Source organism: Mustela putorius, unplaced genomic scaffold (assembly GCF_011764305.1).
Source record: "Mustela putorius furo isolate JIRA1106 unplaced genomic scaffold, ASM1176430v1.1 tig00001069_pilon_pilon_pilon, whole genome shotgun sequence".
NCBI lineage: Eukaryota > Metazoa > Chordata > Mammalia > Carnivora > Mustelidae > Mustela > Mustela putorius.
Genome location: NW_025421558.1, coordinates 1,370,438 through 1,397,660, shown reverse-complemented (window position 1 = coordinate 1,397,660; position 27,223 = coordinate 1,370,438). Strand labels below are relative to the sequence as shown.

At 45.9% G+C, this 27,223-nt stretch overlaps 1 protein-coding gene across 12 annotated transcripts in view; it reads left to right on the top strand.

Moving 5' to 3' along the window:
* The window catches only part of AMOTL1 (angiomotin like 1), a 152,290-nt gene that overhangs the window by 69,932 nt on the left and 55,135 nt on the right, over window positions 1-27,223 (top strand). For 8 of the 12 annotated variants that reach the window (XM_004754517.3, XM_045087176.1, XM_045087178.1 and 5 more), the window contains 2 exons: window positions 14,691-14,843; window positions 19,382-20,309. In XM_004754517.3, coding sequence (XP_004754574.2) covers window positions 14,691-14,843; window positions 19,382-20,309 — 1,081 coding nt within the window. The remainder of the gene's footprint in view (window positions 1-14,690; window positions 14,844-19,381; window positions 20,310-27,223) is intronic. The other 4 variants (XM_045087179.1, XM_004754522.3, XM_004754524.3 and 1 more) reach the window with 1 other exon arrangement.

The window sequence follows — 27,223 nt, the reverse complement described above, 5'->3', positions numbered from 1 at the left end:
TACAAAAGGGCATGACTTTGGCAGACTTATCTTCCTGTGATCGTGACTGGCCAGCTAGATCATAAATGAGCAGTTGCATGAAAAGTGGGGAGTACATTTACTTTAGCTAACTTTGAGATTTGATCCCATAAAGTATTTACTCCCCCAATCAAGAATGTAAGATCTAAAAATATCTACTCTGAGATACGGATTATCTTAGTCCTGAGTTTAGAAATAAAATGTTCAGAAATTTGGAAGTTTCTTTTGTTCTTTTATTTTTTAAGATTTTGTTTATTTATTTCTTTGACGGAGAGATCACAAGTAGGCAGAGAAGCAGGCAGAGAAGCGGGCTCCCCAGTAAGCAGAGAGCCCAGTGGGGGTCTCAATCCCAGGACCCTGAGATCATGACCTGAGTCAAAGGAAAGGCTTAACCCACTGAGCCACCCAGGTGCCCCTGAGGTGGAGAATTTGATGAGGACACAATACAAGGATACAGTCCTCTATCCAACATTGGAGGGTCTGTCATGTGTGTGGAACTGGAGGAGGCGTGGGCTCTATATCCTTTGCTCCCATAGAATTTGGATTCTAAAAGGGATATAATGGAGTAAGGGATTAGAAAACAGAAGGCAAACTGAACTGGGTTTATTCTGCTGTGTGAAGAGGATGAGGAACAATTTAGAATTGTCTTTCAACTATTTTATCTTTGCTGTGAAATGATAAAGAGGGAATAGGTTTCAGTTAAAGATACCACAACTTCTAGAAGCATGGGTTTTGTGTTTTGTGCCAGGGAGCTTGGGAGGAAATGGAGGCTATAGAGGCAACCAAGAAATTACTAGAAGTGTGGGGCTGTCTCACTCTAGAAATCTCTTTAAATTGAGTGAGTATGATTGAATGCCCTATATGAATGCAGGATGTGGATCTAATGGCTGGTTTTGATGTGTTCATCTGTGGGGCTTTTGAGGAACTTAAGGAAGCTTGTATGGCTGGAACTCTGACAGATGTTTGCAGCAGGAACCAGATCAGATTCCGTAGGTTCTCCCAGATGAGGGAGGGGAGCCCTTGGAAAACCATCAGGTGGGGCTGTGTCAGGGGGTCCTGTGGCAACAGCACAGATTGTGTCTGTATTTGCCTTTCAGTTTCCTCTTTGATTTGAGTTAGTTGTACAATCTGGGAAGAAGAGAAGAAAATTAGTGCTAATTATGCATCATGATTTGTTTGCAAAGTCTGTTTAATGTTGAAAAAGCATTTAGGAATCATGATGTGTTGTTTACTCTTTCTGCTTAAGAAGTTAAAACAAAATCAAAATCAAAAACAAAACAAAACCAGCCCCCGACTCTTAATTCTGTTTATCCTGCAGCTTTACTGAATTCACTTCCCAGTAATAATAGTTTTTTGGTTAGCATCTTTAGAGTTTTCTCTATATAGTATCATGTTATCTGCCCATAGTAACAGTTTTACTTACTTAACCCATGTGGATGCTTTTTATTTCTTTTTCTTGTTTGATTGCTATGGCTAGGACTTCCAGTGCTGTGTTGAATTAGAGTGGTAAGAGACAACATCCTTGTTTTTTCCTGATCTTAGAGGAAAGTTCTCAGTTTTTCACTGCTGAGTATGATGTTTTTATCAATAACTATATCTCCAAAAAATAATTATATATCTCTTTTAAACAAAGCTTAAAGCTCAGCAATGCAGTAGTGAAATCGATGCTTAGTTGACCTTTGTGTTTGATTCAGACCTGAGATTCACAATTTCCAAAAGTGTTCATTATGGAAAATTCACTGTGGAGTAAGAAGAGAGGTTTTTCCCTTCTTATTTGTAGTGCTTAGGAGAGAGGACAGATTCTCTCCACCACCTATTCCAGTGTCCTTCCGTCTGAAGAGGAGTTTCCTAGGCAGCTGAGCTGTTCAAGTTAGAGCCTGGTTCCTGATCCCTCTCCAGGTCCAGCTAGCCCTTGACTTGCATGCCAAGGTGACAGACAAGTTAGGAGTTTTGGAGAATCTTTGGATGACACCATGCATGCTTTTGTTTTGGTCTCTGATACTAAGATTGCACCAGTAAGCTTATTTTCAGAGAAAGGGTGTATTTTAAGATCTCTCAACCCAAGTGCTTGGAAAATTGAAAATGCAATTTTAGTCTAGTTTGTCAGTTTGCTGAACAGTCGGACCTAAACGAAACTTTAAATGTTTTCGTGTGTGTGTGTGTGTGTGTGTGTGTGTTTTCTGGTGGGCAGCGAAGTTTATTGAGAGATAGTAAAGTGATAGTACAAAGCTCCCCAAGGTGGGGGGAAACCTGAGAGAGCTGCCCTTAATGTCTTCATCTTTGATCTGCTTGGGCATCTTGCTGTTTTTAAAAAGCTCCCTGATTTGATCATTTCTTGAACGTGAAATATATATTATTAATTCCTGTTCCATTTCCCCATTCTCATAAACAGAAGCTAAAATGTACTGAGCACTTACCATGTGCTGGAACACCATTCATTGCTCTGTCTTATTTAATCTTTGTGACGGTCTTATATAGTAGGTCTAATTGCTGTCTCCATTCACTGATAAGGTAATGGACACCAAGAAGTTAACTCATTTGCTCTGTTCGCGAAGGTAATAAATCATCGAGCCTGGATTCTGACACTACGTTAGGAGCAGATTTGCCAAAACAGAACGAAAAAAATTGGCCCCTTTTTCTTTTCTTTACATTTGGTGGATATTTCCTCCTCTATCTCTCCCATTTGGTGGATATCGTGGTCATTCTTTAAATCTTGTAAGACTCCGGTCTTCTGGCTTGACAGCATCATCCTCTTCTCCTCACTCATCGTGTCTTAACATCCTTCCCTCTGTCCCAGGACTGCCTGACTTCCTGCTGGGCAAATTATTACAGTTTTTTTTCTCCCCACCTCCTAAAAGTAATTCTCATGGAGCCTTTATTTCTAGCGAAATATCATTGTTGATTTGTATTCCCTTTTATGAAAATCCCTCAAGGGCAAGAAGATGCATCACGTGCAGGTGTTTTCTAGAGAGGCTGCTCCCTCTCCTCGGATACATTTTCTTTAGTCATTGGAGTTCGTTCGTCTGACAAGTAGAGTTCAAGCAGTGCTTTATATGAAAGGGCCTCTGTGTGTCTTCAAGCTTCACCACTTTTGGGGCCTGTGGGTACCTCTCTTTGCTTGGGAGGGAGGCGATTCGCTGTCAGTTATAACTGATTTGTAGCCATTTTCATCTTAAAGGTCTCTTTAAGTTTCCCATCTTTTGGCCCCTTCCCCATAGAAGAGGCTATAGCTTGTAGAGCCATGTTTCTCAGAGTGTGCTCTGTGGAACTCTGGGGGTTCCTAAAAACCACCTTCATGGTAACAGTAACACACATGTGCCTCTGACGGCACGGACATTTGTACTGATGGTGTAGAAGCAATGCTGGGTGAAACTGCATGTGCCTTCGCATGGTTTGAAGCCATGGCACCAACTCTACTAGTGGTCTGTCCCTCACCAGCACACGCTGTAAAAAGCCTGCTTTGCTTAAGACCATTCTTCTCTAGCACAGGTACTAGTTTTATTAAATCTCCAACCTCAGCTATACCTTTTTAATGCCTTATGTGCTGAAATGGAGAGTGAAAATTAGAAAATTTCAAGTGAAAATTAGAATTTTGGGAAATTTGGATTTGCCACTATGGGCTTGACAGCTTCCTAAACACAAAAGACTTTTCTGATGATCACAGTCCATGGTGTATTAACAAATGTGGTTTTGTTGATGTTACATACTTGAAATATTTCCATGTATGGAAGATTTGCATAGTTCAGTGAACCATTATTTTCCAAATGACCAATGTATGAAGTTATGAAATCATGGATAAAGAACGTTCCCTCCAAAGTAAAAGATGGACCAATGTGATCGAATTTAGAATTTAGAAGAATATCCAATACGAAGTCACTGAGATAGTTTTAGTATTTCACATTGCAGCCGCCTTTAAGAAATTGGCACTTGTTTGAGTTTTGGTATTATTTCAAAGGATAGTCACAATTATCTGGAAAGGTTATCAAGATACTGCTCCTTTTTCCAATTACATATTTGAATGAGGCCAGATTTCCTTCCCCTGCTTCAGCTAAAAATCACACAATAGACTGACAGCAGAAGCAGATATGAGAATCCAGCAATCTTGTAAGCCTGACATCAGTTTGCAGAATTATAAAATAATAACCGTTCTCACTGCTTTTTGTTTTAGAAATGAGTTGTTTTTTTGAAATGAGTTTCCATAAAAAATATTTCGTGTCACTTCGTGGATTTATTATTATTGTTTTTAAATGAAATACATTTTAATAATTCTCAGCTTCATTTTCTAACATAATAAATACGGATAGATATGGCCCACATAAACAATAGCTTATTGGGCCCTCAATAATTTTTAAGACTATAAAAGAGATCCTAAAACCAAAAAGTTTGAGCGCTGTTGGTATAAGAGTAAACACTGTGTACATTCTGAGTCAGACCCCCAGGGCTTGCATCCTGGTTTTGCCCTTTAACTGTGTGACTTTAGGCAACAGTGCGTTAGTTCCTGTGTCTGAGAAACGAGGGTAATCCTCATAGAGTTGTGAAGTCCGTGCAGTTAGTGTGTGTATTGTCTTATAGACCTAGGGAGAAACCGTAGCTCTTGACAGATTGTTTAGGGGGATTTCGGTGATCCCAGACCTCCAGGCCGATGAGAAGAAAGAGGTAAGGGTGGCTTCTCAGCACAGTTCCAGAATCCAGTGTGTGTGCCCTGAGATCGACCTGGACTGGTATCTGCTTACCACTCCATGCTACCTTGAGCCTGCCTGGGTCACTGCATTTGTGCGCTGTTGGGCAATTGTCTGCCTTTGTGTCTGCCTCTCTCACTAGCCTGCCTTATTTGGGTCCCCGTATCAGGCACTGACTCGCCTGGAAGATGCTCGGTGTCCTAGATCTTGTGGAAGGAATGAGTGAATGAATGACTGTGAAATTCTGCATTTTGCTGCTCATGAAGTCCACAGACCCATGCGTGGTCTTTGGTAAGGGATAGGAATTATAAGGAAACCAAATACTACTGCAGATATCTAGGCTTTAAAATACATTGAAATTCTGTGGGATGCTTTGGAACAGTCATGGTTGAATTTGCATGTCAGCCCTAGGGCTGTGAGCTGTGTGACCCAGAGCACGTCACTTCTGTTTTTGTTTAGGTAAAGAGGAGATACTGAGACCTGTTTCTCAGAGATGTGAGAGTTACCCGGGATAATGTGTTTGCCCTGTCCTGCTCTATAATGTTATGTTCTGTGCCTTCCTTCTGTATAAAATTCCGCAGGGGCTTATCTCACACGACTCAGTGGCATAGTTGGCTGTGTGATGTTTGTTTCACATTTAGCAAGCACGTGTCATATAAGAAGGTAGGCATTTTCACAGGCCTATGTCATCTTGGTGCACTAGACACATTTTTTGCTGCAGTCACTTTAATGTATCTTAATCGCGATAGTTTAGATGTAACTGAAATGGTCACATCATCTGACCCAGTCGTTCAGGTTTAAACAATTATGAAATCTAGGAGCGCTGAAACTGTTGACTTCAAATCTGAACTTACTAAAAAACCACAAATTTACCCACAGAGTTCTTTACCAAAAGAGTCAGTGCAGGCTCATTGGCTTGTTTTAGGAAGAGTCACTGCCTCTATTTACTCATGGGGGTTCACCAGACCCATCACGCTTTGCCTTCAGATGTGATCGATGTACAGAGTTTCGGTTTATCACCACTGTTCCGGAGTGCACGTGGCGTATCAGCCCTCGTACGGCAGAGAGGTATCAGCTTCCTACATCTGATCCTGTAGTCAAATCGACAGCGAAGAATTCATTTCTGGTCTGCACTTGTGGAGATCCTGATTGACAGGTGCAACACGGGGCTCGAAAGTGACATTTTTAACATGTACCACAGCTAACGTGAATTGAGCTCAGGTTTGGGGTTCATTGTTTGATGGGAGACCCCATGGTAAAAAGAATAGGCGGCCAAGTGGAAGGGACGAGGACGGTGGCTTCATCAATCACCTTGGTGTTCTGGTGATTGGCAGGGAGGGTGCTATTTTTACTCTAAGCTTTTACAAAAAATAACACAAATAAAATAGCTCTGATTACTTCTCTGCTTCGTATACTCAGGGAAAGCACTTTTCCCAGTACCTTTCCCCATTTTCCACAAGCAAGAGCAGATCATTAAAACGCCCCTCATTTTAATGTAAGAAATTAGGAAGGAGTAAAAGACTCAGAATGAAGTGCGCCATGGTGGGGGAGTTTTGGATGATAGAATGGCATCGCGGAAGGAGCTCTGATTTTGTCTGTGCTGCTGCCTAGTTCTTTACCTCTGGGCATTACTTAACTGCTGTGAGCCCAGTTTCCCTCGCTACAAAATGGGAATAGGGCCGTGATAATTAAACGTGGGGATTTTTGTATCATCCCTATACTTCCTAAGCCCTCAACAAGTAGGAGCTCCTGCCACCGTTGATTTTACTCTTAATACTGGAGGCCTGTTTTTGTTTCTTGGGGAACACTGGTTGCTTTAAATCATGAAGCCCACTTACGAGGCCATAGTGACTTTTGAGGGGAGTGAGTAGAAGAAGCCCCAGTCCCCGGGAGAGATGCTGCCCGGCAGACACACCTTGACCTGCAGCTGCAGTGGCTTCTCCAACAGGACCCCAAGAGCTGGAGGAAACTGGGCGCAGGCCAGAGGTGTCCCCGCTGCTTCTCTCCTCAGTGCGGGCAGCAGAGGGAAACTGGAGAAGCATAGACATGCGTTCATGTTGCTGTCTTGTGTCTTGGGGTTTATTTTATGACTTTTCATCCTGTTTCCCTTTGTTCAGAAAATATTAATACTAACTGTCTGCCTGCCGTGATGGAAACACATTTAAGCAATGGAGCTCACATGTTAGTGAGTTAATTTTTGTTTTTTCTTCTCAGTGGGAACATAACCTGTTCCAGGGGCACCTACAAGGATACCTTTATTATGGCCCTGAGATTAAAGAAAGATTATTTAAATTTCAGTTATTTAGTAAAGCAAAGGGCTTACTTATTATTTTATCAGAGTACATTGTTCCAGAGGTCTGTATGGTGTAGAGCTGAGAGCTATTAATGTACTTTGTACTTAACACTTGCTGGGAGGGTCGATCATGTGTGCAGTGTTCTTAACACACACACACAGATGAATAGAGGAGGTAGGAGGGGACAGGTGATGGGTATGTCTGTGACCCTGATGATGGAGATGGATTTGTGGGTGTATATTTATCCCGACTTGTCCGGTTATACACGTTCAATATGTACATCTTTTTAAATGGCAATTACACCTTAATAAAGTGTTTTTTTTTATAATTTTTTTTTAAAGATTATTTATTTATTTGACAGAGAGAGATTACAAGTAGGCAGAGAGGCAGGCAGAGAGAGAGAGAGAGGGAAGCAGGCTCCCTGCTGAGCAGAGAGCCCGATGCGGGGCTCGATCCCAGGACGATGAGATCATGACCTGAGCCGAAGGCAGCGGCTTAACCCACTGAGCCACCCAGGCGCCCCAATAAAGTGTTTTTTTAAACATATCTGAAGAAAAGAATTTCTGGAGTTCAGGTACTTAGAGTTTTAGATAGGATAAATACCAAATATATCAACGTGAAATACACATTATGATACTACATACAATTTGAGTCAAGGTATTTAAGTAGCATTTGGATTTTCTGTTAAAGTCCAAAATTGAAAAATGATTTTCTCTTTGTAGTTACAGTCTTTTTAGTATGGACTGCTCTCATGTGTTTGTGCTGACTCTGTGTGATAGCTAAGACTGGGCTCATTCCTTTTTCTTAGGGTGAGGGACAGGTTCCCGTAGGAGTCTTCTGACTCTCTTCCTGCTCCCAGACCTATGGAAGGAGCAGGAGCCAAAGACTGCATTTGGAGCACAGTCCCAGGACACAAGGGTCACCTGCAGGGGGAGCAGGATGCAGGAGCATTTTCCTCTAAGTGTGATTTTGTGCCCCAGCTGCAGAATCCCTGGGATGCTGTTACTTCCTATACAGAGCCCCTGTAGGAACAGGACACTTGTATCCATGTACACTTGTAATTAACCTCTTTTAGCACTAGGTGGCTTTCTCTCGTGGTGTTTTGTTTTGTTTTGTTCCCCAGTAGCTTTTACCAAGCCTTGGTCTCCTGATTAGTTTGAAAAAGACAAAATCATCTTTGAGCTAAGTAAGGTCTATAGAATTAAGAGTATCTTTATAACTGGTGATTTAAAAACATACCCTAATTCCATTAATACATATTTATCAATGCCCCTTAGGTGCTAGAAACTACCAGGTCCAGTAAACATACGCAGATGATTTATTGATTCAATACATGTGTATTGAGCATTTACTGTGATTTTGTTTCTGCTAGAAACTGGGGATAAAAAAGCAAATAAGACATCATCAATTGTTATTCAACTTATGAGTTGACTGGGGCGGGAGGAGGGAGAAAAATATAAACCAAATATGTAGGTGGTTGAACAGTGGCATAAATTTGCATGGACCATGATGGGGGCACGGAGGAATAGCCCATAAGCATATGGGGGGGGTGGATGACTTCACAGAGGAGGTGGCCCTAGAGTAGAGCTCCAGAAGACTCTGCAGAGTCAGCATGTGTATCTGAGCATTTAGATTGTGCCCGAGTAAGAGTTTTCCGACTCACTTGGAAGGAAAGGTCCTCCGGATGAGGGAAACTTTGGGGGGAACTCAAGTTTTTTTAGGGTTTGTGTGAAGGATACCTGGGGCTATAGAGGCAAGTGACTGGAAGCCAAGGCAGATGGTGCTAAGTCACGTAGTGGGATATAAACAATGCTCAGTTATTATGAGCAGGGACAGAACATTTCATTATTTTAAATGTAAATCTCTCTCATTAGTTCTTGATTGTAAGCACAAAGTGATTTTGGCTAACGTAAGCGAAAAGAGGGATTTATCGGAAGTATATCCGTCAGCTCACAAATGGACAGGAAGGCCCAGAAAGTGGGCAGGAGCCGAGGTGAAAATTCACCGGGAACCCAGCCAGGGATGTGCCGTCCGTCTTGTGAGCGTGGGTCTGCAGGGCCAGCCGCGGCTGCCCCCGGACCGCTGTGGTAATGGTACTGCCGGCATTTGACCAACACCCTTTGTCTTTGTGTCATTTCGCCAAGATTCAAAGTCTTTGGATGGAAAATCCAGTTGACCGAGCTGAGGGTGTCCTAGTTGCTATAACCTTCCGGCTTCGGAATGGGAGATAGAACCTACCCCAAGGTTTACGTAGTGAGTTCAGGGTTCCCTAACGCTAACAGCATTTAATTAGAGGTGATTGACTCAGGAATATGGTTGTAGCAGTTGGCAGTTGGATCACCTAATCTCGAAATTATTTTGCATTTCTGTAGTGTTAGGAAAATAATGTACTAAAATTTAAAAAGCTTTTAAGAAGCTCCCTTAAATACTGACTTCTGAGTCATCCTCCTCCCTACCCATACCCGAGTGACACGGAACTCGCCATTCCTTTTAGAGATGAAAGGCTTCCATGACTCAGGCTCTGTGCTTCTCCTTGAACCACATTGTGTTGCTCTCTCCTCCTTAGCACCCTCTCCTCACGCCCCAGGGAAGTAATATCCTCCTCATTTTTGCCTGTTCCACTCACCTGTCTCTTACTCCTTGTTATTTCAGCTCTGTCTTGCCTTCCTAGTCAACAGGTAGTGATGAGTTACTTCTGGGTAACTGTGTGTCCCTTTGGGAGAGCACTGAGTCTGCAGGGAAATTCGGGTAGTTGTATATAGGTCATAATATCCTGAGACCACGGATGTTCTTACTCATTTCTTGGTGTTTTTAGCTCCTAGCACAGTGCCCTGCTGAACTCAATTGTTACTTTAAAGGTTAAGCATACATTCTGCATTTTGGCTCACACTGATAGTATCTCGGATATTTCTAAATAAGCATTACAAAGTTAAACTTCGCACGGCTTTAACGTTATTAATCACAAATTCCACTTTGAGAAAGTCTAAATTAAGTAGCTAGTAGTGTATTTATTATTTAACTTGTTTTCTACAACAGACAGATTGGTTCAGGGATTAGAATCCACATTCGGTGCCAAGAAAGATGATTATCATACAAGGGTTGGGAATCTTGGAAATCTTCCTCCCTCCCACCCGTCCCCATCCCCACCCCCATCTTGGGTTTCAGATAATGGTTCCTTGGGGAAGAGCTCTTCCAGTGCATGGAGATTCTGCTTCCTGTTTAAAACTGTGTGTTGTGTGCAAATGTTCTAGAACAGGGTGCTCTCACCTGTCTTTGCTTCACCCCGATCTCAGGCTCTTGAAGTGGGAATCCGCTAACTCAGAAGAGCTAGCTTGGTCTCTTAAGAGGACTTATGAACAGACTTGCCTTTCCTTTTCAGGCCCTAGTCATGGGCTCCTGAGGCTGCTTCTAAACATTGTTTCTAGGGTGTCTGCCTCCCTGAGCAGAGTATCCCACTCCCCTAGAAAAGCCTCCAGATCTGCCGAAATCAGGCTTGGTTGCTTACATTTAACTTTGAGGTTGCTGGCACACTCAGCAAATTCCTTAGCTCTTTGAAGGGAAGGTAGAAGTCCACAGTTGTTTGTTACTGTGTTTAAAATCTCTGTTACAAGGGCGCCTGGGTGGCTCAGGTGGCTGAGCGTCTGCCTTCACCGCAGGGCATGATCCGGGAGTTCTGGGTTCAAGCTCCACCTCTGGCTCCCCCTCAGTAGGGAGTCTGCTTTTCCCTCAGCCCTTCATGCAGCTTGCGCTTGCTCTTCTTCTTTCAAATAAATAAAATCTTAAAAAAAAAAGAAAAAACCAACAAACGAAAAACGGGCGCGTAGGTGGCTCAGTGGGTTAAAGCCTCTGCCTTTGGCTCAGATCATGATCCCAGGGTCCTGGGATGGAGCCCTGCATTGGGCTCTCTGCCCAGCAGGGAGCCTGCTTCCCCCGCCCCCTCTGCCTACCTGTGATCTCTGTCTGTCAAATAAATAAATTAAAAAAAAATCTTTAAATGACTGCTGTAAAATACTAGGTAGTTGATGTTTATTTATTTATTTATTTAAAGATTTTATTTATTTATTTGACAGAAATCACAAGTAGGCAGAGAGGCAGATAGAGAGAGAGGGGGAAGCAGGCTCCCTACTGAGCAGAAAGCCCGATGCGGGGCTCAATCCCAGGACCCTGAGATCATGACCTGAGCTGAAGGCAGAGGCTTTAAACCACTGAGCCACCCAGGCGCCCGGTAGTTGATGTTTAAATGCTAAGTTGTGGGCTTCACCTCATAATTGCCGCCATAGTTGAGGGAAGGAAAGCCATTATGTGCGTGGGGGGGTGTTCGACAGGAAGTATAGTGAGTTTGTTGGGGTGAACTGTGAAGGACTTGGGGAGTGGAGTGTGAGGTCAGGGGATGGGATTCCCAGCTGGAACTTGGAAAATGGGGTGACATGATCACGGGATGTGGGGAGGCCAAGTGGACCATTAAGGCTGTTGGCAGTAGGGTGGGTAACTGTAGTAGGCAGCCTTGAAATCCAAACAGAATTTGGCCTTGAAGCTGTAGCTAGAACAGTATGTGCCAGCAAATGGCAAGCTGAGAAGTAAGATTTAAGGACAGGAGATTTCCCAGCTCTGTGAGTCCTGGGTGATAGGCGAGTGACTGTTGGAATGTCTTCTGGTATCTAAACATAAAGGATACTTCTGAGCCTGTTCTATTAGCCTCTTTACAGATTCAGGATCTGATCTCAGGGAAGAAACGTTGTAGTGGAGGTGAAGCAGATGAGGTCACCAGGGTTCTTCTGCCTCTTGCCTACCCCCAGAAAACTCGCGTCATTTTCCCTTCAACAATGAGGTCCTTTGTTACGGCTATATTGAGTAAGGGGGAAAAAAAAGTCTTGTCCAGGGTTGCATTACCTAAAGGCTTCGGGACAGGTACAAAGAAAGTAACACCATAAAACCATAATGGGAAGTGAGCTTCAGAAATAAGCCAGAAGCAGTCACTCTCAGAGAGAGCCCCACAGGATTCTTCTTGTTGACACAGAGAGGTGGATTTGGTAAAGAAGCGGACCGTTCTTGGTGAGATGGATCAGAGCCAAGATGAGACAGAAATGTCGACTGCTCCAGCCAGAATTCCAGAACTTCACCCTTTGTGGCGCACATCACGGACAGATACCTGGCCCTCTGTCAGGAGCCCTAGGACCTGCCCGCGCACCCCCCAAGAGGGAGACGCTATAGAGAGCTCTATTACGCTGGCCTTAGCCTGTTTGCCATTGCTTGTGCCCCTATCCCCCTGTAGGCTAAAGCTGTGTTGGTGGTCTTCCTGGGACAAAGATTGGCTTGAAAGAAGCAGGTTACTACTGCAGGTCAGGAAGTCCGGAGGACCCCATGTGGAAATAGTCTTTATGTAGCCCCTGGGGCAACCTCACAGACGCCCAACACACCTTTGAGCACGTGGGGATCCTTGATTGGCTGTGCACCGCTCTAAAACCACTACCCTGCCTGGGGCCCTGGACAGGAGCCAGGCCTTGCAGGGGCTCCCCTGGTGGGAGTGTTACCTGGAAGTGTCCGTGGATTCTCCCAGCCTTGCTCCTGGGGGTGGGGAACGCTAACAAAGCCCACAGCATTCCCCCTTGTATGTTGTCCTGTGGCACGCGTTTCCTTCCAGTTCTTCATGTCAGCTAGCCTTGACCCCGTGGGGTAGATCGTGTACCCTGCCTTCACCTAAGAAAAGAGCCTCAGTTTTTGCTGTAGGAGTTCCTAGTGAAGATTCTGAACTAGCATAGGAGGGGAAGGATTATGTACCTGTGGGATTAAGGGCAAGGCCTTGCTTTCATTTTTGCCATATAGCCCAGGAATCTGCTGCCGCAGACCCAGTGACACACATTCTGGTCATTTTATCTTGCCTGACAGGCGAGGAAGCTACAAAGAGCGTGATTCGGTGGGTGCGTCAGGCTGGACGAACTCACTTGGTTCACTTGGCTTAGTGGAGCGATGATACCGGGCCTGTCTGTCTGCAGGGCCCATCTGGTCATCTGCTGGGCTCTTTCTGCAGCTCCCAGGAGTAGGGGGCGGCAGTGGGAACGGGACTCTCTGGGAATGCGTGGGACACCCAAGTGTACAAAAAAAGCAGTCTTAAGTGATTGTTGATATGTGGTTGGACATCCTGTCCCTCAGTCTGCGGGTGTGTGCGAAGTGCTTTTGCGCTTTCCTAATATTGAGGCCTGTAGCCAAATGGTGAAAGGCGGCATATCTCTGGTGCCTTCTCTGCTGATGTGGGGACAAGGATTGCTCTCCGTATGCTCTGTGGCCTCGAGCCGTTGAACCCGCTCTCCTTTGCCAGGCCACTGGATAAGCTGTGGAAAATCAGTTTGTACCAGGGTTCCTGTTACTGGTTCTTGGGCTGCGCAAGGATAGAAACGAGGCTGTATCCCCAAATCAAAGGCACAGACAAGGCTTTACCAGGGTTACAGCTGGAGCTGAAGGGAGACTCAGCGCTAGGACAGATAAGTTAGACTGGCTGGAACAGAAAGGAAGTCCTGCAGCCTATCAGGCTCCTCCTCCGCTTCCCACGCTGGTTTAATTTGCTAATGAGGGGGCGGGGGAAAGAACGGTTCTTGATTGGTTGAAAGGGCCTCGTTCTGATTGGTTGATATTGGCCGGCCATTCCATTCCGCCAGCTCACCGTGCTTTCGGAGACCGGGTCCTCTGTTCTAAGGCCAGCTTGTATGTGGGGCTGCATCTTGGTTCTGGTAACCGTGGTCCCTGTCTCATTGTAGTGATGACTTAATGCAGAGGTTCTTTGCTAGGTTCTGTACCGGAAGCCTATACCTATGCACACACACCCTACACATTCCTTTATAGGCGTATACACTTATATATATATACCCCTAATTAGGCTTCCGTTTCATTAGCAGATTGCTCCCCATTCTCACCTAAAATTTTGAGCCACGTGACTAGATGCTGTCACCCAGAGTTATATGCTTGCACATGCCATTCCTGAGCCAGATCCATAATGAGAAAATGCCACTCTCTCTTTTTGAAATGTGTGGGTCCTCAACTAGTGGGATCTCATGTTTAGTGCCTATAGGGTTTACTACTGTGTCACGTTGAATTGGAACAGGAAGCCCATTCCGGTTTGAGTGTAAAGCAGATAAACTGGGGCTAAGAGGCCGGCGCTCGGCAGAGAGCCAGAACCCAACGACCCCGGCTCACACTGCCGCGTGGGTTCCAGAATCCTTGAGTGGGGCTGCGAGCTCTGTCCTGGGCTGGGACAGGCTCTTGCTCCCACGTGGTCTGGCAACACAGCCAGCCCCTCTTGGTGTCTTTTATGTCTTCTGTGACACAGCTGCTCTTCTCATTTTAGTCTCCTTTTCTGGCCTCCCCACCCCTGTCCTTTCTGTCCCCCGCCTTGACCATCCCGAACTTTGCGATTTGTCCAGTTCTGTAGGGGGCGTGATTTCTTTCGGTGTGTGGAACTGGGTCGTGTGAAATCATCATGACTTTACTCAGTGTGTCTTGTAGATTGTTATTTTGACCTCACGGGTCATTTTGGTGGGTGGTTGGACTTGCGATAATTCTGAATGTTAACTTTGGAATTTTCTGAATCAAAAAGACAGCTCCGAGTTGAGTGAGGGAGAATGCCTCGTGGGCTCTGGTGAGTCACACAGGAAGGAGGGAGAGGAGGACTTCATTGGCACTAATAGGCACTTTGCTTCTTCCCCAGGTCCCCCTCCTGTTTGTTACAGCCCCGGTAGTCCCGCCCCGATTCTGGAAGACCCCAACTACTTTTTCCCTGACTTCCAGCTCTATTCTGGGAGGCGTGAACCATCTGCTTTGACAGTGGAGGCAAACGGTAGTAGCATCAGGGAAAAAGTTGGTAAGTCCTTTTACTGGCATTTCGGTTGGAAAAACAGGATGATCATATGTTTCTGATTTTTAGCCTTTTGCTTAATTTTTTTTCTGTCCTTGTTTTACAAACCGGCCAGTTGTATTATTGATTGTCTTTTTAGTGGTGGGTGTCTTATTCTTAATGTTTGTGCTCTGGTGTCAGTAGACTGTTTTATAATAATATGTGACTCTCAACAGACAGAGTTCTTATGTAGGAACTTAAGAGTCATACCATTTATTCCCTAATTTTTCTCCAATTCCTATATACATTTTTGTAGTATTTTTTTCCAGAACTTTTTCCTCCTCCTTTGCTTTTACTTTTATCTCTTTCTGCAAATAATTGAGAAGTTCAGAAGAAATTCAAAGCTATAGTAGGCAGGGAACTGATTCCTGTGTGAAAACTTCTTGCCTATTTTTGAGGGCATTTGAAATTGGTAAAACTAGAAGGGAATCTTTAAAACCACTGAAGGAGGGGTGCCTGGGAGGCTCAGTCGGTTGGGCATTTGCCCTTGACTCAGGTCATGATCCTGGGCTCCTGGGATTGAACCCCACATCGGGCTCCCTGCTCCATGGTGAGTCTGCTTCTTCCTCTCCCTCTGCTCTTACCCTTGCTTGTGTGCTCTCTCTCTCCTTCTCTCTGTCAAATAAAAAAAATCTTAAAACAAAAACAAAACAAAAAGCACTGTAGGGAGGGATCTCCTGGTTCTTGGCAAATGTGCTTATGAAAAGGAAATTCAGTAGTTTTCACGCTTGAGGAGAACCCCTCTCCCCCAAGTCATTATCTTTTGGAAATACATTTGTCTTTTTATTTGCATTTTTACTCAAGTTGTTTACAATGTTTATTTTTATGTGAATTCGCTTGTGCCACAAGCCTTTCATAACAGTTATCCTGAGGGCAGGGACTGTGTTCTCTTTACCTTCTACCTCCAGCACCTGTCTGAAGGCCTGGATGTAACTGGTTGGTGGGGAAGATTTTCACAGTGAGTGTGTGGCCCACCGAAGCCCACACTGATCTCTCTTTCCTTGGGTTCTTCATTGCTTATTATAGTTCTTTGGCAATTCATCTTACATGGACTTCCAAAAACCTGTTTCTCGTGTTTGAAATTTTTTATTGCTGAGTTTTGGGCTTATATCTTAGTTACAGTATACCTTCTTGGGAAGTAGGGAATAAGTTCGAACTTACTGCACATGCAGTCTTATGGAGTAGAAATGAAGTCTGCCCATTTCCCAGAGGGGAGGGTTTCAGAGAAGCCAAGTAACTTGCCTGAGGTCTTGGGGGTGTGATTTGGAGGGTGTGGGGGAGGGGAGAGGCAGACCTGTGTGATCAGAGTTCTGGTCATGAGCTTCAGGACCCAGTCTGTAAAGTTCTTGAAGTTGCAGGACAATTATTTTCTGAATGCCTTCTGTGCATCAGGGTTGTGTTCTAGGCACTGCAGAGATAGCAAGTGAAGAGAGCAGATAAAACTCTGCCATCTCGTTCTTGAATTCTGGTAGAAGAGTATAGATCATATATGCAGGGTGGATTGGAAGAAGAGGCCAGAGGCAAGAGATGTGAGGAGGCCATTGGAGACCTCTAAGGCAAGTGGTAGGGAGAGCAGGCACCTGGGAAGTGGCTGAGGGCATGGAAATTAGGGTTGCAGTCTTTTACTATCGCTAAGACACTAAAAATGTCATCTAGTGTCACCTTTTGTCATATTTTAATGCCAAAAAGAGTAAGAGGGATGTGACCTTTCATAGCCCTTGCCTAAAAAAAGATAGAGGCATAAACCTAATGACAAGCATCTGTGGGTACACACGTGTATATGGGTGATATACTACCACCTTTATTTTTTCTCATTTTACTGGACCAAGAAAAACTAGTTTGGCACTTGATCAAATGTGAAGAGAAAAAGAGATAAAGGGCCAAAAGTACCTCTGAAATTTCTGTCTGGATGGCTTACAGGGTAAGGCTGCCAATTACAGAAAACACAAACAAACAAAAAGGCAGCCTTGGGGAAGAAAGATGGTTTGGGGGGAGACGAGGTATTCTGTGTATATATAGAAACAGAGCCATCATTGCCTGGGATTATAGAAGTGAGGCTCCTTGGCGATGATCTAGTTCAGTTCCCTCTCTTTACCCATGAGGAGATTGAGCTCAGAGATAGTGATTTGCTCAAGGTCACACCTGTAGTAAGTGCTAGAATTTTTACTTACTGCTATGTAATTTCCTCAATACACTACTTACTAGTATTGTGAAATGGACAGATTTTCCTGCACTCATGCAGGAGTTCTTAAATGTTTGATCCCCCGTTATATGCACACTGGGTTCTGTGCACTAGCGAGACCGGGATGGGTTGGCAGGATCCTTGCCTTTAAGAAGCTGAGAGTCTTGGATAAATAATCGCTGCTGTCTAGAGCGATAACGGTTCTAATGGTGATCTGTACGAATGGAGAAGGCACTTAGGAGTAGGGGTCAAGTCTGCTGGGCTGCAGTGGGACAAGTTATACTCCAGAGTAGCTGTGAGCCCTCATTTGAAGCATGTCTAGGAATTTCCCAAGAAGACCTGGTGAGGTGCATCCCTCTTGGCAGAGGGAAGAACATGAGTGAAATCCTAGAGGCGGGAGAGAAATCGCGTGTCTGGGAGCTATGTGGTCTTAGGTACTGCTGGACTCACGCACCGAGGGGTGGCCTGGGAGGGGAGGTAGTGGTGGTGGCCTGAACTGTTGCTGGTTCCCCCTACCTGCTGCAGCCTAGGGTAGGATGTCAGTTTCATCTTGTAATTCACTACTGAGGAATTTTGTGCAGAGGAGTGATATAGTTAGGTTTTCCTAGTTGAACAGTCTTTCAGGGTAACGTGGAAGATAGGTTGAGGTCTCCTGGGTGGGTTTGGAGGTGGGACCGAGTGTCAGAAAAATAGATAAGAGGCTGCTGGAATTGTCTGGGTATGAGACACCATGGGCTTTGCAGTGTTGTGGAATAAATACAGCTTTTTTTGTAGAATGAGTCAGATCCCGACTCTGGCTCTTCCTACCTCTGTGACCCCTGTCATTCGCCTTCTCTGAGCCTCTCTCCTCATCTGTGAGATAGGGGAAATGATATCTGTCTCGTATGATCATATGTGCCTCATATGATTATCTGAGGGATAAACGAAATAACATGTGGAGAGAATTTAGCACAGTACCTGGTGCATCATATGTACTTTTAAAATGGCTCTTACGGTTACATTGTGGTTATCAATAATACACTTGGGGACTGGAGGGGAATGAAAAAGGTTAGGAGAGGTATTTAAGAGGTAGAGTTGGCAGGCTAATACTGGATGCTAGAGGTAAGGGAGGAGAAGGAACTTTGGAAAACGCCCAGGTTTCTGGCTTGGCTAGGAGTAGATGAGGGAGGGATATGGGGTTTGGTGGGTAAGTGCTGGGGGCTGGGAGGACATGTTGAGTGTGGCGAGCCAACGGGGCCGTCTGCTGGGGGCGGTAGATGTAGGTCATGAATCAGTCTTCAAAGACGGGTGGCCGGTGTGATGGCCTGGGAGATTCTGTTGAGTGATGGTGGGAGAGCTTTCAGGGCAGAGCTGTGGGAAATAACCAGAATTTAAGAGGCGGGTGAAAAAGAGGGGGCCAGAGAAGAAGTGCCCAGAGAGGCAGGAGCTGGAACCAGGGCAGGGGTTGGAGGTGGGAGACCTGGATGCTTCAGGAAGCACTTCAGGAAGGAGATGCTCACCATGACAAGTCTGAAATGCTTCCGACAGGTGAGGTGTGTCATACGGGAGATGGAATATTCTCGCTGGGCTTGGTAGTTAATCAGAACTTTAGGGAGAGTGGCAAATGGGGCATTTGGCAAGAGGAGACGGGGAGTGTAGACTGCTTACCGAGGACAATCAGAAGAGAACAGGAGTACAGATGCACAGAGGCAGTTAGAGGTATGTGGTTGGGCCAAGAAAAGGGGATTCCTTTTTGTTTGATCTTGTTGGTTTTTTTTTTTTTGCTTCCATTTTTTTTTTTTTTTTTTTAAAGATGGGAAAGATTTGGCATGTTTCTATGAGGAAGGCAAGGAGCCAGCAGGGAGTTTAAAGGAAAGGGAGGGGGTGAAGGACAGCAAGGTCCAGGAGGAAGCAGGAGATGAGGGAATGGAGGGTAGTAGCCTCGCTGTGAGTGGGAGCAACACTTCCCTGAGACACTCAGGGTAAACGGAGGTGGCAGTGTATTTGAAATGTTGTCTTTAAAGGCTACTGTAGCAGGCACCTGCGTGGCCTGGGTGCCTTCAGCTCAGGTCATGATCTGAGGGTCCTGGGTTTGAACCCCACATCAGGCTCCCTGCTGAGCCTCTGTCCCTCTGTTCCTCCCCCCGTGCACTCTCTCTCTCAAATAAATAAATAATCTGTAAAAATCAATAAGTAGGTAAATAAATATATAAAATGATAAAATAAAATAAAATAAAAAGAATAAAGGCTACGGTAGGTACCATGTTAATTACTCAGCGTGTAGATCCAGACCCGTGTCCCCATGGCACATCCTGACACCCTTTTCCCTCTGTTTGCCTTCTAGTTGAGGAGCCCCCGTGTCACTTCCAGCCCCCAAGCCTCCTGCGGACGTCAGAGGTGGAGATGAGAGGTTCCGAGGATGCGGCCGCTGGGACAGTGTTACAGCGGCTGATCCAGGAACAACTGCGGTATGGCACCCCGACCGAGAACATGAACTTGCTGGCCATTCAGCACCAGGCCACAGGGAGCGCAGGACCCGCCCACCCCACGAACAGCTTTTCTTCCACGGAAAACCTCGCTCCAGAAGACCCACCAATGGTCTACCAGGCGGCGCGCCAGGAGCCACAGGGTCAGGAACACCAGGTGGACAACACGGCGATGGAGAAGCAGGTGCGGCCCCCGCAGCCTCAACAGAACAACGAGGAGCTGCCCACGTACGAGGAGGCCAAGGCGCAGTCCCAGTTCTTTCGGGGGCAGCAGCCGCCGCCGCCACCGCCGCCGCAGGGGACTGTCGGGCACAGTTACTACATGGCCGGGGCCGGCGGTCAGAAGGCCCGGACCGAGGGCAGGCCCACGGTGAGCCGCGCCAGCAGCGGGCAGGCGCACAAGGATGAGGCGCTGAAGGAGCTCAAGCAGGGCCACGTGCGCTCTCTCAGCGAGAGGATCATGCAGCTGTCGTTGGAGAGGAACGGTGCTAAGCAGCACCTCCCTGGCTCTGGCAACGGAAAGGGGTTCAAGGCAGGAGGGGGACCCTCCCCCGCCCAGCCCGCGGGGAAAGTGCTGGACCCCCGGGGTCCTCCGCCCGAGTACCCCTACAAGACCAAGCAGATGGTGTCCCCCGTCAGCAAGAGCCAGGAGCACGGACTCTTCTACAGCGACCAGCACCCAGCGATGCTGCACGAGATGGTCAAGCCGTACCCCGCCCCTCAGCCCGCGAGAACAGAAGTGGCCGTCCTGCGGTACCAGCCGCCCCCAGAGTATGGGGTGACCAGGTGATTCTCTCTCAGGCCCATGGGTTTAACCTGGCTTTTCGAGATTTCGAGATCATGTTCTCCGAGCTTGTTATTTTCAAGGCGGGTTGGGTTTCAGCCATTAGGTTTTTTTTTTTTTTTTTCCCTTGCGCGTGATACTTAATAAGGCACTTCTGGACCAGAATACGTAGAGTGAAACAGAACACAGATCAATAGAGGATTGTCTCCAAATGTAGCAGAAGGCGATCGGGGATTTATGAGTTGAGGGGAGGAGCCTCGGTCTCTGGCCATCCTTGGGAGCTCTGCCTGGTGGCCAGGCAAAGCGGCAGTTTTCCTGGCTGTCTCTGTGGACAGTGTCCAGACTCCTGGAGCTTATTATTGCCATGGGGTTTTATGGAGCTATTCTTCATTGTAGATTTGAAAGGAAAACGTAGTCTGAATGCTAGAACAGTGGAGCTAAAAGGGCCATAGAAATCTTAGAGTTTCACCTCTGTATTGAGCAGATGAGACACTAAAGCCTAGAGAGACACCTGCATTTTCGAGGTCCGCCGCTCTGGGCCGCTGGAACGAGATTGCAGTGGCCTGACCATCAACAGCTGTTCCCTCCATGGCCCTAATTCTAATCCTTCTTCCTACTGATGGCTGGATTCGGCAGCACTTACAAGGTGTCTCCTCTGTGCGGCCTTGTACCTGGTTTGAGATGAAGAAGGGCTCCCACCCTCAAGGACCTCATCTCGCTGTCCTGGTGGGGCTAGCCCCTGAGCCCATCACTGCTCTGTAGGGTCTGTTTGAAGGCAGTACGTGGAGTGCTTAGAACCAGAGAGATTGTATGACTCACACCTGGAGGCAAAGGGGAGAGCCCCCCAGAGGAGGTGACGTCCACGCCGGGTCTCAAAGGACCAGTAGGGCTGTGGGGAAAGCATGTGAGGAGATGGGGTAGCAGAACACACTGTGTGGGGGGAATGGGCTGGTTTGGTCTGGAACACACCCAGGTACCACGGGTGGGTTAGGGAGTGGCCAGCAGTGGCAGAGATGTGTTAGAACACGGAGCTGAGACCAGCTGGTCAAGGTCTCTGGGAGTCCTTCTATGGAGTTTGGAATTTAGCCAGAAGCAGTTGGGAAAGCCAGTGTTTCCAGGGAGAGACTCTGTGTGTGTTTATTAGATTGACTTCAGTGGCGGTCGAGGATAGATCCAAGGAACAGGACCAGAGGCCATGAGACCTCCAGGGACAATTTCAGTAGTCCAGCTAAGAACTGGTGAGCACGGCCTATGTTGGAGGCTGGAGGTACAGGGGAGCGTTATGTGCTGTGAGAGGCAGAAAAGTCACAGAGACAGGACTTAATGACTGATAAGACCCAGAAGCTGAGAAACAAGAGGCCAGTTGGAAATCAAACTCTCAAGAGAGAAATTGGGTCTGAAGGTACAAATTCGGGAGTAATGAGCATTTCAATGCTGCCAGGCTTCTTGGAGAGAGGTGGAGCAGGAGAAGGGGAGGCAAGTGACCACTGCCTGTTCTTGGCTATGTCATCATTCTCACAAAGGGCTTTATCTGTCTGTTTCCAAATCAGGTGAGTTGAGTTTTCCCTGGGGGACCCCAGCGGCTGTGTGCAGAGTGCACCTTGGCTGTATGTCTTCTGAAAAGGCAGTGAGTGGGCCTTGGCAGAGGGAGAGAGCTGGCTTGCCTGCCCTCGGTTTCCCGGCTGCTGACCGTTCCCCCGCGTGTTAGGCTGGGAATGCCAGCTTGGAAGCAGGATAGCACCTCGGAGAACTCTGCCAGGCTGTGGACCTCATTCTCCCCAAAGGCATCATAGTCTGACTGAGGAATCCAAGATGGGGCCTGCGGGGCTCTTGTTTTTTACCCTTTCATAGCTCTTCGAGCCACAGGAGACATTTGAACTTTAAAACTGTCAGGTTTGAAGAGGGGGGAAGAAAAGGCTTCCTATGTCTGGCATATGTGCCACATTGATTCAAGAGACTTGTTTATAGTCGTCAAGGGTGTTTATCACAGGATCAGATCAGAGTTTGTGATGTTTCACCTTTTTTCCTGAACATTTGACTCAGCCTTTAGAGCTTGCTGGAAGGTGGGAACATCCCCAAAGGAAGCCTTCCTCTTCTCTTTGGCTTTACTGCAATGCATCACGTGGGTCATTTTGGTTTTTTGTCATCTGGCCTTAGGTGAGCTAGGAGGTGGGAAACAGGATAGGGGGCAAAGAGAAGCAGCAGTAAGAGATCTACCCAGTTACTTGTGGAAAGTGTCATTTGTCTCAAAGTTGTGACGTCAAAAAAAAGAAGAAATGCGTGAGGGATTTGAGCTAATTGCCAGGCTTGGTGGCCGGACTGACACAGCACATCAAAATGGCTCCAGAGAGGTAACAGACAGGCCACTGAGGCTCGGCCCCAGAGCTGAAAGGCCCCTTTGTGAGCCTGGCCATGGCTCACCAGCATGGCTCCAGCGGCCCAGCCCTGGGCCGACAGACGACAAAGGTACGTGCATACCAGTCCTGCCGCAGACACATCCGGCGTGATCTGAACTCCCAGGGTGGGATCTGAGACTCAGCAGTGTGCGATCTTCGAGTTTCCTTCAACCCAGGAGATTTGAGTTTCGTGGTTATGTTCCTTTGCACCTAAAGAGTTATCTATTCCTCATTGATGGCGGTAGTTTTGAAAGCTGCAGGCTGTGGTGTCCTACATCACAGACTCCTGGCCACCAAGGAAGGGCCACTGAGTGAGGTCATGGAGTCCCCTCTCCTGGCCCTTTACATTGTTCAGACTTCACGGCTGTTTGCCTACTGATGGAAAGGTCCAAAAGGCAAGTGAGACAGAGCACAGAGCTTATGACAGAAGGAGGAAGAACTTGGGAGTTCTTGCCTTCATTACTGACCCACCATAGCTTATACATTTACCCTCCCTGACCTGCTAAAGGTGGAGATGTGTGGTGGTTTGTTGGAAAGCACTTTAGTCTCTTGGTGGGAGACCCCAGGCAGAAGCTATCAGTTACAGCCTCGTTGACTTGCTCCAGGTTGGCCCCTGTGGTGGGTGAGGTAGTGAGGCTGGCAGAGATGGGGAGACTAAGGCCCTGCTGAGGTGGCTGGTGGGGACCTGCAGGGAACAGGAGCTGGCCGAGGAGGAAGGCTCTGGTTGTATTCCTGCTCCATGATCCTTTTTCTTCCACCTGAAAGTGGTAAGGGATATAAAGGAGGACAAGGTGAGAATCGAACGGGTTGTTCTATGTAGAATTGGGCTTTAAGAAAAAAAAGCCAGCATTTGGGTGATAATTCGTACTCACTTTGTGGAGAGAGCATTCTAGAAGCACTGACCGCTGTCCGAGCAGTTGGGAGGACGTCAGTCAAGTGCATGTTTGCTTTCCAAGGAAGTCTGCCCATATTTCCGAAAGTGGAAACCGAAAAGGTGAAAAAAAATCACTCAAAGTAGCCTACCTTCTTAGTACAACGACTGTTAACATTTTCCTCTACACATTCATTTCTTCGTGTGTTATCCTCATAGATTATATTCAGTGGAGTATCTTGGCTTGTTTGTGCTATTGTCGGGACTGTTGTATCACATTCTTTCTACCATAGTATCTCAGCTTGTTTTAACTCCTATCGTATCAGTGCTTTCTACAATACCACGCACTTGTTTTCCTCACCGTCCTTTTTATTGCTGGGTGATATTTTATAAAGTATATAATTTACATCATAGTTTCTACAAATAATAGAGTGAACACAATCATGCATATCAAGTTTTCTGTGCCCTGACTCCTGACACCTGGTCCTATCCCCTAGGACCCCTAGGAGGGTGGCTCTCTGAGTGCAGGATGGGAGAGCCTGAGAGAAGACCCCAAATATTTAAGACTTGGCAGTGTTTCTGAAAATTGGTGTGAAGGTGGAGCTAAAAACAGAAGGACCAACTGAATGTTTCGAGAGTGCGTGGAGCCCCCGGTCCCCTTCTCACTCAGGTTGTGGCTGGCTGCCCTGTCTGTCCTTGCCCCAGGAGAAGTCCGGGGCTCTGTTCTCTGGAGGGGGTCTCTGAACTTTTGGTTCACTTCTTTAGAAATCATTATTTAGGGTTGAAATTATTGGGTAAATTGTAACAAACATTTAATGACTCGTGATACCAGATAAGTTGGTAAAAATCGTTACAGTGTGTGTGTCACTGCCCTTTGACCAACCTTAGTCATTGTCATTACAAAACCTTCGCTCACTTAATGGGCAGATAGTGTTAATTCTTTATTTTACTTTGCATTATTAGCTGGGTTACTTGGGGGGTTAATTTAATGGTTAATTTAACCTTGCAAATTAGCTGTTTGTGTCTTCCGTTTGTATGATCTATGTATTGTAATGGATTCAGAACACACTAAAACCTGTGTTCTCTATCACTGGCCCTGACCTTACAGTGTCTAGAACTCCATCTGTACCCTTAGCAGGGGGCAGTGGAACAGGACTAAAGCTTCAGTGCCTGCCTGCGCCAGGCACTCTGTGTGGGTGACCTTCCTCTGTTGTCACTGCATTTCTGAGGGGTGGGCACTGTCACTGTCCCTACTGGATGGTAGGGGGGATCCATGATGTTCATGGTAAGCACTGAGGCCCAGACATAAGCATAGGAAGATAGTTTTACCAGCTTTCCAGGAGCAGAGAAAAGAGTGGTAACTGTTGATTAATATTTTTTCCATCTATGAATGTATTAATTGGATTTTTAGTATGTGAATGGATACCTTATAAAGGCACGAATGATGGCATCTTTGACCCAGCCCTTTGTGCGGGCTGATAAAAGCATCTTACAGATGATGTCAAGCAGGAGGTGCTGCGGACCTCCTTGCAAGGAGAAGCTTGTTTGGTTCTCCCCCCTCCCGCCAAACCCTGCCAGGCCAGCCATGTCCACCACCCTCCTTCCCAAAAGGGCACGGGGTGACAGTTTCCTGCATCCAGAGAGAGAAAGTGTGGTGTAACTAATGTCCTAAGTCGCTCGTATTTTCCTTTAAAAATGCACAGTGCATTTTTCCCCAGAGAAACCTCCAGGGCTAGTTTTATTTAGGATAGATGACATCCTCTGGGAACATGCCAGATGAGGGTACAGTAAGGAGGGAGGCACCAAGAGGGGATCGCAGCCAAGGAGCGCACGTGACAAATGAAAGAGAGAGAACACATCTCCCTCTCCCCAAGAAACTCATGTTGATCCAACTGTGTAAGCAGAGTGCAGTTTAAACCATGAACAAGGACAGAAATAGGTGGCCAAGAGCAGGGCTCACTTGGTGGGGTTTGGAATGTGCTGTGTTAAAGAATGTTTGGTGGTCCCATCTTGCTTCCACTTGGAAATGTCTGGAGGAGGGAGGGGAATTTTCAGAGTAAGTGTATATCCAGAGCGGTGATTTGCAGTTTACAGAGTTATGAACATGAATTGCTATGGAGGACAAAAGGTAAACCAGGTCCAAGGTTGTTGGATTAAAAACTATGTGTTGCCCTTAACGGAAATGAGGCCATGGAGCCTTATTTAAATTCCACCAGCTAAACATGTGTTTTGAATACCAGCATTAGAACTCGGGAGTTTCTACAGCTTTTAAGCTGGATTATGGCTGAATGAGCCAAGAAACATGCTGTTTATTCTGCGAAAAAGCTCTGCAGTATGGGAATTTCAAAGGCTAGGGTCAAGTTCAGGTTACTTTCTTAGGAAACGTAACACAGTTCCAGCTATAATGCATGAGACCAGTGACTTCTTCAAACAAGAGGATTGCCTCTCGCCATCCTGCGTGGAAATAAATCAGATCTTCGTTTACACAGACTTGAGTCTTAATTTTGGCATTTATGAGTCTTGCTGGTGTCTGCACAATCAGTGGGGGCCGGCGGGGAGGATTTGGGTTTGCATGAAGATTTGAGGGGTTTTGAGTTCTGGCTCTTCCATTTTGTAGTAAGTTGCGTCAGTTCTCTGTGCCTCAGTTTCCTTATCTGCAAACTATTACAGCTCATTTTTTCTAAAACCCATTCCCCACCCCCCCAACAAAGAGAAAGAAGGAAAGTAGAAATTATCTGCAGTCCCACTATCCTGAGATAACCAGAGTTCAGTAAGCTTTGGCTGTGTTGCTCCGAGGGTCAGAAAATCATAAGAGAGTACTCTAAGTGAGAAAACTGCGTAAACAGGAGGTATTTTTGCTGAACGACGGGTCTTAACTCTTTAACCTCTTCACCACAGGCCAAGAAGCACTTTGTGATTTCATCTTGTTTTTAAACTCTTTTATCTCATTTTGTTTACTTTCTCTGATTATCACAATAATGATGCAGATTTTTTGGCTTATCTTCAGTTTCTAATTTTTCTACAGCATACATATATCTAAGTAATCTTAGATAATGAATTTTTTTAAAAGTAGCCACATGTGTCCATTGTAGAAATTTTATAAAGAAAAACAGGACAAGGAAGAAAAATCTATAATCCCATCACATAGCTTGAGCCACTCTGACTTCTTATTATAATTCCTTCTAGTCATTTTTCTCTGCATGGTGTTTGACACATACTAGGTGAAATCCTAATATGTCTAGATATGATTTGAAAAAAAGTCCTTTCTTAGGGACTCTATGGAAGCTTGCTGAACTGAATTGTTAATGTCAGTACTGAAAAAAGTTGTTTTGATTTTATGTCTCTTAATAAGTTTGCTTTGGAATATGTTTTTAGCAGTCTGCATTTTTTCTTTTGAATTCCTTGATCACATCCTCTTCCTGTTTATCCATTGATGTTTATTTTCCTGCCACGGTTTGAAAAGTTTTTAATTTTTTATTGTTAATCACATGAGCCAAATTTACTAAATGTTAGCATGATGACCTAATTTCAGATGAACATTGAGTTTCATGTATTGAACATACCTTGAACACCCTTGACGCCTGGGAATATGGGGAGAGCAGGGAGGGGTCTGACTGCTGGTCTCTTCGCATGAATTGCTCTGATGGTC